This window comes from Haliotis rubra, unplaced genomic scaffold (assembly GCF_003918875.1).
Source record: "Haliotis rubra isolate DU_JTF1 unplaced genomic scaffold, ASM391887v1 Scf36, whole genome shotgun sequence".
NCBI lineage: Eukaryota > Metazoa > Mollusca > Gastropoda > Lepetellida > Haliotidae > Haliotis > Haliotis rubra.
Genome location: NW_025767035.1, coordinates 2327664 through 2347970, shown reverse-complemented (window position 1 = coordinate 2347970; position 20307 = coordinate 2327664). Strand labels below are relative to the sequence as shown.

Sequence of the window (20307 nt, the reverse complement as noted above, 5' to 3'; positions counted from 1 at the left end):
TGTCTTCATGACATAAGCAGGTCGTATATCGTGTGTCTTCATGACATAAGCAGGTCATGTATCGTGTGTCTTCATGACATAAGCAGGTCGTGTATCGTGTGTCTTCATGACATAAGCAGGTCGTGTATCGTGTGTCTTCATGACATAAGCAGGTCGTGTATCGTGTGTCTTCATGACATAAGCAGGTATTGTATCGTGTGTCTTCATGACATAGGCAGGTCATGTATCGTGTGTCTTCATGACATAAGCAGGTCATGTATCGTGTGTCGTCATGACATAAGCAGGTCGTATATTGTGTGTCTTCATGACATAGGCAGGTCGTATATCGTGTTTCTCGTGACATTAGTAGATCGTGTCTCATGACATAAACAGGTCGTGTATCGTGTGTCTTCATGACATAAGCAGGTCGTGTATCGTGTGTCTTCATGACATAAGCAGGTCATGTATCGTGTGTCTTCATGACATAAGCAGGTCGTATATTGTGTGTCTTCATGACATAGGCAGGTCGTGTATCGTGTTTCTCATGACATTAGTAGATCGTGTCTCATGACATTAGCAGGTCGTATATCGTGTGTCTTCATGACAAAGGCAGGTCGGGTATCGTGTTTCTCATGACATTAGTAGATCGTGTCTCATGACATTAGCAGGTCGTATATCGTGTAGAAACGGTTGCCTTAGAAACATATTTCCACTTGTCCTGTCAGAAATAACCTATCTCCCAATGTCTTAATTTTATTGAACTTCTAGAGAAGCAAATCAGTTTATGGTCCATCCTCCCCACCTAATTTTCATTGGCCACGCCACTAACACCCTTGACAGAGTCAGTAAAACCCACCGGCAAGAGAGGGTGTACATACATGCTTTACATCTTTGCCGAGATGTTTTCAGAATGTGATAGGTGGCCGCCATATTTAATCCCGTCGACCTCTACAGGATTAGCCTCGTGTGGAATCTGTTCATATTTGTTGTTCCATAGGTATATTGAATCCCGGGCGTTATTTAGTACGTGTATACAGGGATCTCTTCCCATTCTCCCCACTAACGACGTCTCCTATACCTTCTGGTTGAGATCGTGTCAATAGAAGCACTGGACCGTTGGGACAACTGGATTTTGTGTGGTGCCAACAGTGGACTACGTTCATGATCTGTCGGTCTCCACGAGTGTAACTTCTATGGCCTGTCAACCAGACGTTGCATAACAATATATCCTGAAATAGGACCTGAAGGTTTTTGTGTATTTTGCTCTCGCTGTTGTGAAACTATTTCGCTACTGTATTTGAACGGCATTGTTAGTGTGACATAAGGGTCTAAGTGTTATTGGAAACCAGTGACATGTTTGACTGTTGATTCTGGAGCAGGGGTCTAGATTTAATGGGACCTGGTTTACGTCTAAATAGCGAGTCGGGATCGGTCAGAATGAAAAAGGTTATTGTAGTGCTTTGAATGCAATTGGAGCACATACAGATCATTTATTGTGTAGACACAGTTGTCATACAACACATGTGTGCCCGACTCTTCTCATGTATGACTAAGAAGTGTAGATACATAATCTACGTATAGTTACGGGGCGACATGTAATGGCTACAGGTATATCATATATATTGCACTTGATTTTGTTGAAGGAAATATCTACATGTATCCCTGTGACATACAGTCAATCAGCAACGACGATATCTAAGATAGAGTTGATGTACCTGTCGTTTAAACCATACTAATCACAAGTGGACCGTCTTGGTCGATAACCAAGTTTAGAAGAAGAAGTGATCATTTTCAGTGATCCATCAGTTTAAGTTTGACCACCTTTCCCCTATACGCCCAACGGAATCTTCTGTGGATAGTAAACACTGATTAGTTGTGAACCATGCACACATAACAACATTGTTCCGTGCAGTGATCCTAACATAATAATAATAATAATAATAATAATAATAATGGATATATATTTGTTTTGATGTCGCCTTGAAAGGTATTCCAGTGATTTCAGTTGTACATTCTTGCAGATTTAACGTTAGAAGTCTAAAGTCTAAACGCCTTTTAGGAACCCACAATTTTGGTCTGGTGATGATATGCAGAGTTTCAGGGTGAATGTTTGAACCAAGATCGGAAGGTCGTGACAGCAATCAGCCTACATGCGTTTTGTGATGGCTCTACCATACATTACTTCAAACATCTATAGTCCCATTCACTATGCAGAGACCCTGTGAGTGGAACGAACCGAATAATTGTTTTCTTGTATAATTCATGACAGTATAGCAGTGGTATAGTCACTTTGAACATCCACGTGACCCATTACTGTTGTATTACAGAAATATCGCATTGGTGATAAACCGGCGGTTTCCTTTATAGCATGTTATATTATAACTACTGGTTATTGGATCCTTTTCAAGAGGCGTGCAATGTTCTCTGTGGTAATCGATAAATGATGATCGATCACTTTAATCAGTCTCCGGTCTCTATTGATCTCGCAAGTCAATCAAGCTAAACCGTGTCGTTTGTGAATTATATTTGCAGTGCTACACGTAATGCTGTAATAGAGGCTTGAAGCAAGAGGCTTGTCGTAGTGTTAGATGGAGGTAAATACGCAAGGTAGATTACTTCTGTCACACTGGTCATTCATTCATTCATGGCGTATGGACTTGAGGGTTTAGTGGAGCTTAGTAAATGTCAAATAATGTACACCTGTGGTATATATTTTTTCTTTTCATTTTGATGATACCTGTATTCGGGGAGGTGAGGGCACAGCGGAAAGGGTATACCGTCAACGGGCCGGGACCCGGGGTCGATTCATCACAGTGTTGCAATGTTAAAAAAACTTACATTGTGTCCATCACCATTACTCAAATCATATGTATCAAAGGTTTAATGCAGAATCTATAATCTTCATGATTTTACGTATTAGAACAAACTTTGACAGATACTATCTTGGGCGTGAAATATATTGCCAGGCGAACGAAAGTATTAAATCATGATTTAACAAAGAAGACCTGGTTATTTGGAGGTAGTATATTTCACACAGGGATCGTAGATTTGTTTTGACGCTAGGTTTGTAGGGCTGCCTAATAACGTTTTGATAACGTTTGTAATATTGCTTTGTCAAATCCAAGTTTCAGGTGAACAGTTTACTTTGCCTGGCAGTTTAAAAGATAAGCTTGCATATCAATGAATTTGTTAACCAGCTCATGACCTAGTCACCGTGACAAGTATCACTACTTGATATTTGATGTTAATAACACGGGTTTATTATAGTCAGGTATATACTTGTCAGGAAAGGTCATTGACCCGTACATGTAACAACTGACCAAGCAATATTGAACAGTAGAGTCCAGGTATTGGACCAGTTGGCCCCATGTAGTCAAAACAGTCCTTGCTACTACCTCTGACCACCTACCTGGATGTGACATAACGGTACTTTATAGTCAAAATCAACACATACAACTGGTGTATATTGACCTTCCTTACACAGCACATGGGTGACTTTTATTTTGTATTCGCTTTTAGCCGGTTCGAAATATTGTAATAAAAAAGCCTCACGAGAGATCGCGTAAATAGGCCCCATATCCCCTCCGACTGTTATCACGGAAAGGACAAGGTATGATAAGGGTGATTTTTGGCCCACAAACAGAATTGGCTGAACACATGTTATTTGTTTAGAGACAAGATGGCTTTGCATAAAAAAGCTATTTTTTAAATGATCTGAGGCCATAATTTCAATGCAGAGGGGCCAAAAATGGGTTTTATCAGTTCCCATGAAAAAAATAACGAAATCTGAAATATCAGTGTGCCATAATGACTTATATACAACTATCAGTTTATTTACACATAAAACGGTATCAGTTTTGCAACAGGTATTCATGAAGAAGAAACATGTCAACATCAATCACAAGGTTTTAACTTCAAGGGGCCCAATTAGGGTTTCAATACATTGTGGACAGTAATTCAATTACTTGCCAATTGATTACGAAAAGCATATTATTGACAACTTTCTTTGCAAACATAAACTATAGGTCAATTTTACAACATGTGCTTATGATAACCAATCATGTCCCACGAAAAATCACAGGGGGCCCATTTTAGGTCTAATTACATTTTGGGCACAGCTTGATTTTAACAAGTAATTGTTAAAAGTCAGTATTCACACCGGTTTTAGCAAATATACAGTAAACATCTCATTCACAACATGTTATTACAATAACCAATCATGTTGCACTAAAAATCACAGGTCTTGACCTCAAAGGGGCCTATTTCAGGTGAAATTACATTCTTGGCACAGCTTGATTTAACACCATGTAAGTGTTAAAAGTCAGTATTTACAACATTCTTGCAAATATATACAGTAAACATCTCATTCTCAACATGTTGTTATAATAACCAATCATGTTGCACTAAAAAGCACAGGTCTTGACCTCAAAGGGGCCTATTTCAGGTGAAATTACATTCTTGGCACAGCTTGATTTAACACCATGTAAGTGTTAAAAGTCAGTATTTACAACATTCTTGCAAATATATACAGTAAACATCTCATTCTCAACATGTTGTTATAATAACCAATCATGTTGCACTAAAAAGCACAGGTCTTGACCTCAAAGGGGCCTATTTCAGGTGAAATTACATTCTTGGCACAGCTTGATTTAACACCATGTAAGTGTTAAAAGTCAGTATTTACAACATTCTTGCAAATATATACAGTAAACATCTCATTCTCAACATGTTGTTATAATAACCAATCATGTTGCACTAAAAATCACAGGTCTTGACCTCAAAGGGGCCTATTTCAGGTGAAATTACATTCTTGGCACAGCTTGATTTAACACCATGTAAGTGTTAAAAGTCAGTATTTACAACATTCTTGCAAATATATACAGTAAACATCTCATTCTCAACATGTTGTTATAATAACCAATCATGTTGCACTAAAAAGCACAGGTCTTGACCTCAAAGGGGCCTATTTCAGGTGAAATTACATTCTTGGCACAGCTTGATTTAACACCATGTAAGTGTTAAAAGTCAGTATTTACAACATTCTTGCAAATATATACAGTAAACATCTCATTCTCAACATGTTGTTATAATAACCAATCATGTTGCACTAAAAAGCACAGGTCTTGACCTCAAAGGGGCCTATTTCAGGTGAAATTACATTCTTGGCACAGCTTAATTTTGACACCAAGTAAGTGTTAAAAGTCAGTATTCAAAAATCTTCAAAAAGTAATTATTCACAACTCATTCACTGCAAATATATATAAAACATCCACTTTCACTCTTCATCCACATGGTCATCAATCTCAGAATCAGTTTCTGAATCACTGTCAAGAACTGCAGCATTCAACCATGTATCACTAGAGTTGCTGGAAACAGGCATATTGTCTTGGTGTCTGCCATACCCAGATCTTCTCTCAACTGAAAAACAGATGACTTTATATCAAAAGAAAATCCTGTTTTAAAACTTTGATATTATAAATCTATACAAGGGTAACATTACTTATTTATTTTCAAATGTCAGTAGTCTGGCCTTGAAGGCTTATGCAGATTTAATCACCACTGAGACATCAGTATTTCTGAAATTCTGTCACATTAAATAAGAAAATTGAAGAAAAAAAAATATTGGTTATTTTTAGCACTCACATTATTCTTACCTTCCACCTCAAGTTTTAAGTTGTCATCTTCATGAAATGACACTCCTGAAATCAGTCCAAGCAAATTTCTCTTATCTGAAAACAAATATTTGAAATCATAAAAGAATTATCATTATGTTCAAGAAATTGGTGCTTTGTAATTTTTCTAATGCTAAACATGTCAATAGGATAGTTATATAGGGAAGGGAATTGACCTCCAAAAGCATCATCAATTGTTGAGGCCACTTTTTGATCAATTATAGATATAAGATAAAAACAACTGTTAGAGCACTTGAAAACAAAGGTAATCAGTCTTCAGTTTTAATATGACAATTGAAACCAATAGTCATTGATTCTGTAAACATATTTTTAAGAAGAAATAGTGAACGCTTTAATTGATTATGTGATTGGTTATTGGTAATTGACTGGCAGCCCACAAAATATCCATAAACTAATTATTTGTTTGATCAGTGCACCACTAATTAACAGCTCTGGACAGTTTGTAAATATTTACTTACAGAAATTACCATACTAACATTTTGAAACAATGCTTACCTTCTACAGATTCTTTATTGTGTGGGAACAAAGTGGAAAAGTCAGTGTCTTCAGGCTTAAACAAGATTTACATGATGTTAATTCAAGTTTGTTTGAACAGTGTAACTTACATTACCAAACTTAAGAAATTTTTTTACAAATTTGTATTTCATGTGCACAAGTTTTGTCAGCCAATTTACAATGTTTAACTTAACTTTTGAAGAAAAAAAAGAAGAAAAGAAAAAACCAATTAGGATTTGAACCTGAATGTCTGATAACAGAAAAAAATTGAAAAGCCATCACTGTAACCACTAGGCTACAGATTCTACTGTTATTATTTGTCACTTTAAGCTTATATATACACTTTGCAACAATGTGTCACTTGACGTCTGCTTGCTTTTCATAATCTGCTAGACCTTGATACAATATTCTTATTCTAACAATATTAAATGTAGCCTGATATATCCTAGAAAACATCAAGGTACATAATTTTTGTTAAAATGTGTATGTTTATACACTGTTACATCCAGTGGAATGCCAGTGTTATTTGACAGTGACAGGTGACACAGAGGGGTTTGCTAAACAGATGATAGAACAAATATGATAAAATTCTAGCATAATTACAAAGATTCTCACCTTTAGAATGCTGCCTGATCATATTTTGAAAAATCTTCTGATGTCTTCTTATTTTTCCAGCAGTGATCAACAGGGTCTCCAAAAAACTACCCTTGTTTACCTCAAAGTAATCAGCCTTGAGAGTCCCTTACGATATTGAAATTGTTTAATAAACATGTTTGATAAGTTCATTTTAGTGCTCTAAAACATTCAAAATAGTAATGAATCATGGTATAGTTGTGTAAATGTGACGGATAGTTTTCAGAGATATTACTTTACGCCAATGTTTATTTTTGAGATGTTGTATGGGGCAATTTCATACAACTGAAAAAATGTACTTTTTTTTAAACATTTTGATATGAGCAAAAGCGTGACCCACCACAATTTTTTAGGAGTGCATTCTAATTTACTCTCTTCATGTGTGGTGAAAAAATTGGGATGGGTCAAGCTTTTGCTCACACTTTTTTATCACTCTGAAAATATGAAAATGCAGGTTTTTCGAAGATATTGTAAAATAGGTTAACTTTGAGGTCTTCAAAGAGGGAAAAAACAGCACTAAAACATATAAAAAACATATGGAGGTAATTTCAACAATTCATTTAGCATTTTTTATGCTAAAATTATCATGTTGTAGAACTTTGAATATCATGAAATTTTGTGGGCCAATGAGGGCCTTTATCATACCTTGTCCTTTGTTATTGATTTTATGATCGATCGATGTCACTGGAGCGTGTGTTTCGCTCAGCGGGGGGTAACTGATTGTTGATAGCGCGGGTTACAACTTGTAACACGAGCTAAATACAACAACCGCTACCAGATATAAAACAATGACAGTAATTAGAGCTGTTCATCTCATCCGCTGGGAATGAACGGGGTCTGGTTAGCCGACTGCCATTTAATGGCAGCCTGGAGACATGATACAAGCACCTGCAGTGCACTTGATGTTTTTCTATGCATATTCTGATGATATATATGCTACGTAATCCTCGAGTGGCTCAGTTAATAGATATCTCGAAACCGGATGTCAATGACATTTATTGTCTATCTTTTGTGTGGGTGGTCTTACTGTATAGGGCTGCGTCACAGTCATCGATTCGTGGGTTCGAATCCGAGAATATGATCCTTGGTCTTTCGACACCATCCCCACGCTAGTGCATTCCCTCCTTGTTATTGTTATTGTTATCATTTTATATTCGCAAGAACAGATGAGATACACTATACATTGAAGAAGGCGTTAAACGTCTGATGATTTCATCAAGTTCCAGGCTTTTGTGTCCAACAAATTTGTGATAAATCCTGATATGGTTTACAATCACTAAATTGGACTTTGTGAGTCTTGACGTCGGCCTGTCCACTTCAAGATAGTTCGAACCGGAACTCTGATTAAAGAGACGTTGTCGATAAGACACCGCCTTGACTCCCACCTGTTTGGTGAGATTAGAACAGATGTCAGAATGACCACGTTTCAGTACCGCTCATGATGGCGCCTGGTCACGTATACAACGCACAGGACATAGATGGGACGAAGTTTATCAACGCTTATTCGGCGACGTGTAATACACGGATAACTCCCAAGACTTTCTGCTACATTGTTCCTGTCCCACACTGAAACACCAGTTTTTATGGAGAAGCATGTACAATGTGAATGTCCCCACTAAAATGTTTTGTACACACACACGCACGCACGCACGTACGCACACGCACACACAAGCACGCACTACTATTTATCACATCATATAAGCCTTTTGGGTTACTTTGTGCAAAGGTTCTTCAAAACAGTTATAAAATTCCTTTTCTGTTTAGCATAAATTTGTTAAATGAAGGGGTTTCGCTGGCGTCCGTTTTCTCCGTATCCCTTACTTAAGATTCATCTCTAGGGTTAAAAACATGTTCCTGTGCGTGTTTCTGACTTAAGAAATGGAAGGAAAACCCTCATTTTGAACTAGTGTCCAAAACCTCATGATCTGGCAATTGGGCAGCACAATACACCCTGTTATACACCTTGGTATCGGCACACGGGCCGCCGCCAACCAAACACGCCATGTTCTCTGTCTCCATATCAAAACTGGTTGAGGACTGTTCTTTAAAAGCAGACCCTCGTCTTATGGATGTGGAGAGCGGAAGGTCCGTGGTTCAACCTCTTGCTACGTCAAACTGAAATCATTACAAGTTACTTGTTGTTACGCTGCCTGATGCTCAGCAATAATAGACCCGTGAAGATCCGGGGTAGAATAGGTCTTCAGCAACCGACCCGTGAAGATCCGGGGTAGAATAGGTCTTCAGCAACCCATGCTTGCCACAAAAGGCGATTATACTTGTCGTAAGAGGCGACTAACGGGATCGGGTGGTCAGGCTCGCTGACTTGGTTGACACATGTCATCGGTTCCCAATTGCGCAGATCGATGCTCATATTACTGATCACTGGATTGTCTGGTCCAGACTCGTATTTACAGACCGCCAACATATAGCTGGAATATTGCTGAGTTCGGCGTAAAACTAAACTCACTCACTCACTCACTCAGCAATAAGGGATTCAAACAAGGACTTTTTCGGCTCCAGTATACCACATCTGAGTTATTTATACTGGGGATTTTCTTGACGTAAGACATGTGTTTATACGTGTTCCTTAGACATTTCTTGTCTTCTTTCTTGAATATTCCATGTCATTTTGGATCGCCTGTATTTTCATAGATGGGTTTAATTACGACTTTTTGCCATTTTTCTGAGGACGTGTAGGTACATTGTACAAAGCTGAATGGTTTAACATAAGTACAGTTAATTATATCGTCAGCATATACAACACTTTAAAAGGTATTTCTGGAAAATATTTCAGTAATGAAGTGTCCCAATAACGACATTTACTCTTAGGCCATTCAACATATACCCCAACCATCTTCTCAGACAGTGGCGGCGGGGTAGCCTCGTGGTAAAAGCATTCGTTCGTCCCGCCGAAGACCCGGGTTCGATCCCCCACATGGGCACCATATGTGAAGCCCATTTCTGGTGTCCCCCGCCGTGATATTGCTGGAATAATGCTAAATACGGTGTAAAAACATACTCACTCACTCTTCTCAGACCAAATCTGTTACCATTATCTCAAGCTCACCCCGTAATGTGAGTGAGTGAGTAAGGTTTGACGCCACTATTAGCAATATGCCAGCCATATCATTGCGGGGGACACCAGAAATGGGCTTCACACATTGTAGGGGAATCAAACAGGGGTCTTCGGCGTGAAACGCGAACACTTTAACCACTAGGCTACCCCACCGCCTCTCTCAACCCTTGTAGGTAGGCAGCACACCACCGGGGTAGTACCAGTTGCCTGGACACGATCAGAGCTAAAGTATTTCTGACACAATCCCACATAATTCTTTCACTGACACAATCCTGCTTAAGTCTCACGAGATCATGCACTGCTGGGTGTTATGTGAGGACCTTGGGGCCCTCTGTTTTCAGAGCTTCTGTTGAGGTAGACACTTGGTAGGTTGCGGACAATAGGCTAAGTGTGGGGTTTACGCTAGGCACATTGACCTGGCAAATTAGTACAATATGCATGTATAATGTCATGAAACGAGTTCCCGACCAACGCGGTATTGGAGACGGGCCTTCTGTAGGCAAGTACTGACACTATAATCGGTGGTCATAAACTGTTGGTGTGTTTACGGGTGATTTAGATCGTGTGTCGACCAGTGCAACAATGCTGCCTCTTCGCTGTCTCAGACACTGTCGGTTCTGCCATGAGAATCGACTCCTGGACGTGCCACCTGTGTTTAGCTAAACGTCTTTCTGATATATCCCTGGAGATGGATGTGTGTATCTCGGCTTGATTAACTCTGCTCTGTTCGGATGACAATGCCCCGTGGCTCTCGTAATGTCCATTCACACGGTAAGTAAGTAGAGGCGAAACAACACTTTCTAGAATATCTGTAAAGCCTGGCGTTAGGTATTGGATTCGGACTGTACAAAAACATGTCTACAAGACAGGAGCGGCGATTTATAATGAAGTTTCAATTTTGTAGGTTTTCCGACATAATCGTGGGCTTTTGATTCATAATGACCTCCGTGTTGTATAAATGTCATTCGGTCATTTAGACTGGCGACATAAAGAAATACGCGTGTGTAGATTAACTGCAGCCATATGAAATCTAATCTTCTTTCATGACTTTTATATAGTAAAAATACTCCATTATAGGTGTGTAATTTCGTTTATCCATTACGTCATTACAACTGTACTGTGGACGATGTTACTTGATACAGTACATAAATGCAGTCTCTTTGAAAGTATAGGTGAGCTGGAGAACATCTGTATTAGAAAGTCTCTAGACCGGACAACACCTTGGCTGTGTACACAGGTAGAACACACACAAGGATATTCTTGTAAACAGTGTGATACATTGATGTTCAGCATTAATGTTGTATATTCCTTGAAGGGAAAGCTGGTTTAGGTGAAATTGTACTCAAAGACAGCAAAATGCATGCACGTGTGTGTGTAAGTGATTATAACCGGGTAAATGCAGGTTTTGTTTTCCGGACCCAAACGCAGTATCCAGACTGCGACCAGTCACCGTGTTATATCCCACTATACGACCAGGCGGTTGGCAGTGTACCCACCGTTTAACGTCTTCTGTAGTGACGCTGCCAGAGGTTCCTGTCTGGGCACACGATACACCACGGGGCGTTCTTCTGTAGTGACGCCGTCAGAAGTTCCTGTCTGGGCACACGATACACCACGGGGCGTTCTTCTGTAGTGACGCCGCCAGAGGTTCCTGTCTGGGCACACGATACACCACGGGGCGTTCTTCTGTAGTGACGCCGTCAGAGGTTCCTGTCTGGGCACACGATACACCACGGGGCGTTCTTCTGTAGTGACGCCGCCAGAGGTTCCTGTCTGGGCACACGATACACCACGGGGCGTTCTTCTGTAGTGACGCCGCCAGAGGTTCCTGTCTGGACACAAGATACACCAGGGGGCGTTCTTTAAGGAGAAGAAAGGGTTGCTCCGCTTCCCTGATCCACCAGGATCCCCTGGTTTGGGGTTCAAATCACGATTTGTCGCCACTGACTGCTACTTTGTTTGGAAAGTATAATTTCCTTCATGGTCGCTTCCACCAAACCGGTAAAGGTCCAAGACATGTATCAATCTGGTCTGGACCTGACTTCCCCATTATGTTGATGGTTATACAAGAACTGAAATACTGTTTAGGATGACGTTAAACCCAACACACTGACTCGTACTTGTGTATGTTATACTTACCTCCCCCTGTTCCAGGCCTGGACATCAGCGGGGAGAACCTGGAGGACCTCCTGGCGTATGATGACCTCTTCCTGGACTACTTCAACGCCTTCCTCGGACTTCCGGTACGTTTCAGTAGTAAACTTACACTAGAATATGTTTACGCCAGGTTAACTTCAAAATTTATCAACCTTAATGGAATGGGCGTGCTTTTGTTCACGCCAAGTCGGCAGGATGTGGTTTGATGTGATGATGATGATGATGATGATGATGATGTGAGTGTGTGTTACTTGCCGCGATACAAGTGAAGGACAGCCATATGTCACTGCTGGATGCTGCAGGTGTTTCCCCAAGCCCTGGGCTACAACCGTCTGACCGGGGCGTTCGAGGAGATCGACCTGAGTGACCTGAGCGGCTCCCTGTCTGGTTGTGTGTCCCCCTCAGTCCACTATGGCGCCACCACTGGGGAGTCCGAGAAGATGCTGGAATGGGCCAGGGAGGAGAGACTACCCCAGTTTCTCAGGTAAGATATCTCGTAAGTCAAACATCTCACTTCAGGTAAGAAACATATCTCATACGTCAAACATCTAAGTCAAACATCTCGTCCATCGCGCAAACATATCAAAACATCGTTCATACGTCAAACATCTCTCAAACATCAAACTCTCATACGTCAAACATCTCTCACACACGTCAAACATCGCTCATCCGTCAAACATCTCTCACACGTCAAACATCGCTCATCCGTCAAACATCTCTCACACGTCAAACACCTCTCACACGTCAAACATCTCTCACACGTTAAACATCGCTCACACGTCAAACATATCTCACATGAAACATTGCTAATACGTCAAACATCTCGTAAACCTCAAACATCTCTCACACGTCAAACATATCGTGATAACCGCACACATAAGTGTAAGGTCAACTTTAATATTCTTAAGAAATCCCTTGGCGGATGTATTAACGATTACTCTTGTATTTAAAGTTAACAGCGGAAGCTCATATCACGTGATTATCTGTATGTTGCAACCATTAAAATGACTAAACTGATAAAGTATATGTGTAAAGAAGGAAATGGTTGTTGAGTATCAACCTATCAGGACGATTTGGGACCTTGCTTAGTCACTGGTTTGTCTGGTCCAGACTCGATTTAGTTATGATGTAACTGATTGTGGCAACAAACTGTTTGAGATGCGGTCCAATCAGAGGTTGTCATTTAATCACGTGTTGCACCTTCATACTGCAGGCGATATATTTTACAACACTGCCTGCAACACGTGCAATCCATGCAAAGTTCGATTTACATATCCCTGTGTTCAAAGTAAGACGTAATAAGTGATATGACGCTTTACTATACAACTTTTCGACTACATAACCTCTTACGCATGTCTCTGACAGAACGCAACTGTTCCGAGAACTTAAGTTGTGCAAGCTCTTGCTCCGTCCCCTTGACGACCGTATCTCCGCTAGCCGGAACTCCAGCCGACAGCTACGGGGATACAGTCGTCAGTCCGAGAGCTATGTGTCCAGCCTTAGCAACAGCGCCGACAACAGTGCTGAAGACGTCTTGGATGACGAGTTCGGCCTGATGGAACTGAGACATTCGGCATTATACAGATTCCGGAGGCCGGGTAGTAGAGCACTCAGCGACCCCGCTGGGAGAATTTACTATGACAGTAAGTAAACGACCCGTCAATAAACTGATAAAAATCAACGGAGGAATGAAACATAAGTACGTAACACTGACCCTCGTTCACCCACAGCCCTCGTATAGTCTGAGTTATTGCAGTGCCGGATAGGAAGGAACACTGCACCCCACTTCAACACAAATGGTGAGGTGAGGTGAGGTGAAATTAGGTTTAACGTCGTGCTTGAGAATATTTCGCTCATATGACGACGTGCATGCGGGTGTATGTGTATGTGCGGCTGCTTGCACTAGCCCAGACTTAAGCTGGTTTTATAGTGCTGGCCCACTGAGATCCCTAGCCGCAGTGAAGCATGAATACCCCACTCAGACACATTATACTGACTCCGAGCCGACCAGTCCTTGTTGTACCCATTAATGCCGAGCGCCAGGCAGGGACCTACAAGTACCATATTTTAACGTCCGTTGGTATGACGCAGTCGGGGATCGAACCCGCTACCTTCCGCTCTCCGGGCGGACGCTCTAACCACTACACCACGGAGCGGTCGGAGGAATGAAACACATAAGTACGTAACACTGACCCCCCGTTCACCCAGAGCCCTCGTATAGCCTGAGTTATTGCAGTGCCGGATATGAGGGAACACTGCACCCCACTTCAACACAAATGGTAAATGGTTTGTGCGTTGGTTTGTTGATTAACTCCGCACTCAGTAATATTTCAGCTCTATGGCAGATTAACTATACTAATAATGTGAAATACGCTCAGTAGTCATTCTCACTGGGAAAAGTATAACTCAAGCTCCCCTCATCCTACTGGGTACCCATTTACTACTACATGAATAAGGGCATATTTCAAACAAAGCCACTGTCCTAGAGAGACATGCTACATGTTGTCCAGTGTCGGGCATCACCGAAGCACCTGAAAGTTTTAGGAGTCAAACTGTCGATCGCGGTCATGTATCCAAATATTCACTGCAAACACTCTCTTGGAAACATCGTGTTGATGACTGGATTGTCTGGTGCAGACTCGATTATTTACCGCTGCCACCTAGCTGGAATATTGCGGCGTTAAACGACAAACAAACATCTTTCCTAGTCCTGGGGCGGTGGGGTGGCCCAGTGCTTAAAGCGTTCGTTCGTCAAGCCTAAGACCCGGGTTCGATTCCCCACATGGGTACAATGTACATTTCTGGGGTCCGTTTCACAAAGCGATCGTAGCGCTACAACTGTCTTAAGTCTAAGTTAAAGTATGAGACTTACGATCACCTTGGCCCTACGATCGCTCAGTTTGATACGGGGCCCTGGTGGCCCCCGCTGGAATATTGCCTAAACCAGCGTGAACTAAACTCACTCACTTTCCTAGTCCTGTCCAACTGCAGTAACAATGCATCCTTATTATATTAGCTGTATATTATAAATACAGATATATTTATATGGTCACTTTTCCCACTCTGCCAAATTTTACACAAACCACCCATTGATAGGCTGTACTCTGACAGTAAGATGGCTGTTGACGGAAATTTCTCTTGTACCTTCACGGGGGGAGTGATTTGTCCTCTTGTAATATACATAGTGACATTAAGTATGTACACTAATCTATCAGAAGGGTTGGCTATGTAAACAATGATGTAACGTTTGGCTCATAACATTTCGCAATAACACACCATTAGTGACCTGATTTCAACACGATAAGGGACGGAGTTCTGCCCTTATATTACAACGAACCGCGGTCGACGGTTCCCACCAGATACTTCGCTGGGTTGTCAGCGCTGTTTAATGGCGTTCACAAAAGTAGTAAACATATAAAATTTGCAAAACTTTGGGGTTTTGTACACATTTAGCTGTTTCATACAACGGTAATATATGTGACGTTCAAACCAAACGCAACCACTTATTCTCTTTTTAGAATATTTAACACTAATAATCCAGTATGCCGGCAGAATTCTGTTTTTTAACATATATTTGTGAACAAGAGTTATGAAAGTGTTGCAGGTGATCTACTGTCTAATTGACTGGTAGAACAGGGCTGCATTTTCAAACTAAATGTATAATTTCGACTAATCGGATCATGTCGGTGGGAAACATGTAAACATGGCGATTTTCGATCTTAATTGCTACAGTCGGAGAAGACTTCAGTGACATGAGCGACACTACCTCCACCGGCACCATTCCTCCACAAGTACCCCGGGGACATCGGAATCCGAGCAACGGGATCCGTGGGGAGGGAGGGGCTGTCACAGAACGGGCGTCTTGTTCCCAGGGAGACAGACGAGGGGGACACAAGATGAGCAGCACGTCCAAGCGCACTACAAGGTAGACATGTCTCTACTGCTGGCCAGTATCAGACATCCCTGGCAATGCAGGGTATTATATCGCCATTCTATTATGAAAAGTACCCTGGATCCACCTGTGACCATGGCTTCCTTTAGGGAATGACGCCACACCTCAGTCGCTCCCATCTCACAGCACAGAAAATTTATGTCTTAAGTCTTTGATAGGCGTTTAAAAGTTTGAAAGGCAAAAATTGTCATGGATTTGGTGGGCGGTGCGGTAGCCTATTGGTTAAAGCGTTGGCTCGTCACGCCGAAGACCCGGGTTCGATTCCCCACATGGGCATAATGTGTGAAGCCCATTTCTGGTGTCCCCCGCCGTGATATTGCTGGAGTATTGCTAAAAGCGGCGTAAAACTAAACTCAGTCAGTCAGTCTTGTTTTAGTGTTGGGTCATGGAACCTTCTGCGGAATTTCGTAAAACTTCGGATGTTTAAGGATGATAGCGCCCTTTCGGCTGAACTTAGACATACCTTTTGACCAGTATTTGAAAGATCCTTCCCAGATTTTGTTGCTACCTAGATCAGGACAGTTCGAACTGTATATAGACTAAACTTTCAAACCATGAATATATAGACGAAACATAGTTAATGATGGTGATACTTTTCCAATGCTATCCGAGGTTATCCAATTTATTTATAGCCATTCCACTATGTTTCAATTCCTATAATAACTTGTATTACAGTAATGATGTAAGGCTATGGTACATTGTGCAGAAAGTACAGAATTATGAATATGTCATTTATAAACATTCACAGTTGAGTTCGTATCAAATTCCACACCGCGCGTTTCTTACACTGATAACTGACCTAGTAATTAGTAACTTGTGTTTTATATTGACAAAGGGTTGATGTGTCGATGTAAATTGTATATTACAGAATATCATCAGAGGTGGAAGTATTCCCGTCAGATTCCCTCACAGGTAAATATATAAATCATATCAGTAGTCTGTCATACATAGCTTGAAGCAAATATATCCAAGCAAGCCCACGCAAGTCTAGTAAATGTGGCAAGGCTAGATTTCCACAGGGCTCCTTTTCATTATATGTTTTTTTTACTATGAACTAAAAATATGTAAAATATGTTCATTTCAGAGACTAGGCAATTGTTACACAAACAGAGTAAGCTATGGGGGATTATTGGGAGGAAGCCAGTGATCCCCCATAGCTTACTTTGTTTGTGTAACAATTGCCTTCTTGTGTAAACATCCTCCAACCTTGTACATCAACCTCATTAATTGTGCAAACATCCATCACTTACTGTTCAACTTTACTGTGTATATAAATACACCTTGCATCTAGTATTGTACATCATTTGCTTGATAACGGTGTTAGTAGCTACACTGAAACGTCGCTCATATTATATTAAAGAAGTTGTATATCCATAGAACTCTCCTCGTTGTTCATCATACCAACTTCTAAATGCCACTCAAACAAGTTAACTTATATAAGTTGTTAGTCTAGTTCCAGGCTTTTATGTCCTACAAATTTGTGATAAATCCTGATATGGTTTACAATCACTAAATTGGTCTTTATGTGTCGTCTGCGTGTCCACTTCAAGATAGTTCGAACCTGAACGCTGATTGAAGAAACGTTGTCGATAAGACACCGTCTTGACACACAGGTGTTAGTCTATCATATCAGTACAGATCCGATCTGCTCACATTTATTGATTTCTTTAAGATCCGGATCAGAATCGATGGTCTTTGATCACCCATGCATAACGTGACCAGTGACTGGATCGATTGTTCAGATCCGCTGCCATCGTTAAAACTAATGCATATCAGTTTCTCCCATTTGCTTTGACAGATACTCATGCTATCAATCACTGGTCCAGATCCGAATAGTTTCAGCTTGCCGTCAAATAGACTGACTGAGTTTTGGTTTTACGCCGCTTTTAGCAATATTCCAGCAACATCACGGCGGGGGACACCAGAAATGGGCTTCACACATTGTACCCATGTGGGGACTCGAACCCGGGTCCTCGGCTAGACGAGCCAACGCTTTAACCACTAGGCTACCCCACCGCCCCCTGTCAAATAGATGGAATGTTGCTAACTATGGCGTTATTAACAAACAAAAACTAAAGCAAAGCAATATCTTGCAATGAACCTCTTTAACCCGTTCACTGCTCATCACGTCCGCCGGCAGACGCTGTGACCACTAGACCACGGAGGTGGTTGAGTCTACTTAAGAGTACAAAAGATTATATCGGCTTTCATTGTCATTACCTTTACAACGACAACTATTCTTAGAACTTCATCTTAAACACTTACTTTGTCTACAGGCGTAAGAAGTCATTCGTCTAAGCATGGCAAACGACCACCATATTCGTCTACAGAAGAGGCATTTTTGCGGGGGGCCAGGTAGGTCGCCATGCCCGATGGTTCCACACTTGTTATGCATTTTTTCATGTTGATCTTCAAGCGTTAAAATATCACTAGCACTTTTTACAAAAAAAACTCCACTAAGTGTATTTTATAACTATTATTAAAGAAAAGGATATAAACACACACACACACACACACACACACACACACCCCGTTCAAAGTAAAAGAATTTTAACTCCATGACCGCTGTCTTCTTGTGTAGTGAGCATGTCAAGTTCAAATACAGCGTTGCACATTTTTGTAATGACGATGATGATGATGATGATGATGATGATGATGATGATGATGATGTAGAGTCGGATCCTGTTCTCCTTCCCTCAGAGCTCTCTCGGCGCCTATCAACTACGAAGAGTACTTAAAAGCACCCTTCGTGAACGACTTCGACGCCTTGTTTGGCGAGGCCGAACCTGAGCCGACGGGGGAGAGGTACGTGGTGTTCGAGGACAGCTCCGATGACGATAACACAGAGACCGACGTCCGCAACATGGAGGGGAGGTTGAGGATGTCGCTGCAGCAGATGAAAGAACAGGTTCTTGGAACGGTGAGTGTTCACGGTTCATGGGTACAATGTCTACTATGAAATATGCATGTCGACTGTTGAGGGACTCAGATGTGAGAAACTGGGTAGTGCCATCATTATTTGAAGCATAAAGTCGCACACACGCACGAGCACACACAAACATCACAAAACTCCTATTACAATATAAAGATTATAAATTATCATAGTGAATGATATGAGAACGTTTTAATTCTCCTAAATTGCAATCGTGTTAAAATTATGTTTACTAATTATACCAATTTGTCAACTGTGGATTTGTATAAAATGAAAACTATTACTGTTTCGGTAAACTGTAAACTCGAGATTTTGCTTGTCTTGGGAACTACTTCACAACGCAAAACATAACACGCCTGCCAGTTGGATAGGATGATTTTCAATACACCATTCTCATTCCTCGTTCTCAAACTAACAGAGGCCGATCAAGTTCCTGGTTCCTGCTCATCTGATAACATTAAATTCCCAATGATGCATTAGTAGCGTCTGTTTTCGAACTGTTTCTTCCGTGTAATTTTCTGCTACACGAAAGACAGAAGACACTGTTTAGACACATGTCATCACGTTTTGATAGATGTAAAATTGCTGAGACCAAAGAGGAAGAAATTTGGGCCACAAAAAGACTTATTTGTCCGTCAGGTTTCGCCCATACACATGCATGACGATACGTGTGAGGGACTATAAGTATTTGTGTTCCAGCTCTCGGGGATGGAGGCATTCCGGTCGTTCCTGTACGACACGGCAGGTCTGAGTCTGCTGAACTTCTGGCTGGACTGTGAGTTCTACAAGGACGCCATGCAGGACGAGGATGAGGACACCTCTCTGGAGACCAGGAACAGGTTGTTTAGGTGGGGACTCGTGGTGAATGCATAAACACAAGATCTATATATACTATCCACAAGATCTATATATACCATCCACAAGATCTATATATACCATCCACAAGATCTATATATACCATCCACAAGATCTATATATACTATCCACAAGAACTTAAAGAACACCAGATAGGGCGTTCCTTGACTTCGTTTCAGTAGCAGATATAACGATAGAAGACCCCGCATCTAGCAATATCCAAGCTATATGGCGGATGTCAGTAAATAATCGAACCTTGCCTGATAATTCAGTGATTGACATAATGAGCGTCGATCTACGTAGTTAGCATCCGGTATGCATTAGTCGAATCTATTGGTCTGGGCCTAGATTTTCGAAGCTCTCTTAGCGCTAAGATAGTCGTAAGTTAACGTTAATGTATGGTACTTACGACTATCTTAGCGCTAAGAGACCTTCGAAAATCTAGGCCCTGGTCACTAGTTCGTTGCCTCTTACCTATCGACTAGGCGACTAATGGGATCGTGTGGTCAGGCTCGCTGACCTGGTTCACACAAGT

At 41.2% G+C, this 20307-nt stretch overlaps 1 protein-coding gene across 2 annotated transcripts in view; it reads left to right on the top strand.

The window, feature by feature from the left end:
- Positions 1-20307, top strand: part of LOC124285415 — a 67677-nt gene that overhangs the window by 13131 nt on the left and 34239 nt on the right. For both annotated transcript variants that reach the window (XM_046721640.1, XM_046721639.1), the window contains exons 2-9: positions 12031-12119; positions 12336-12517; positions 13399-13676; positions 15766-15958; positions 16854-16897; positions 18262-18340; positions 18686-18905; positions 19617-19765. In XM_046721640.1, the coding sequence (XP_046577596.1) occupies positions 12031-12119; positions 12336-12517; positions 13399-13676; positions 15766-15958; positions 16854-16897; positions 18262-18340; positions 18686-18905; positions 19617-19765 (1234 nt within the window). The remainder of the gene's footprint in view (positions 1-12030; positions 12120-12335; positions 12518-13398; positions 13677-15765; positions 15959-16853; positions 16898-18261; positions 18341-18685; positions 18906-19616; positions 19766-20307) is intronic.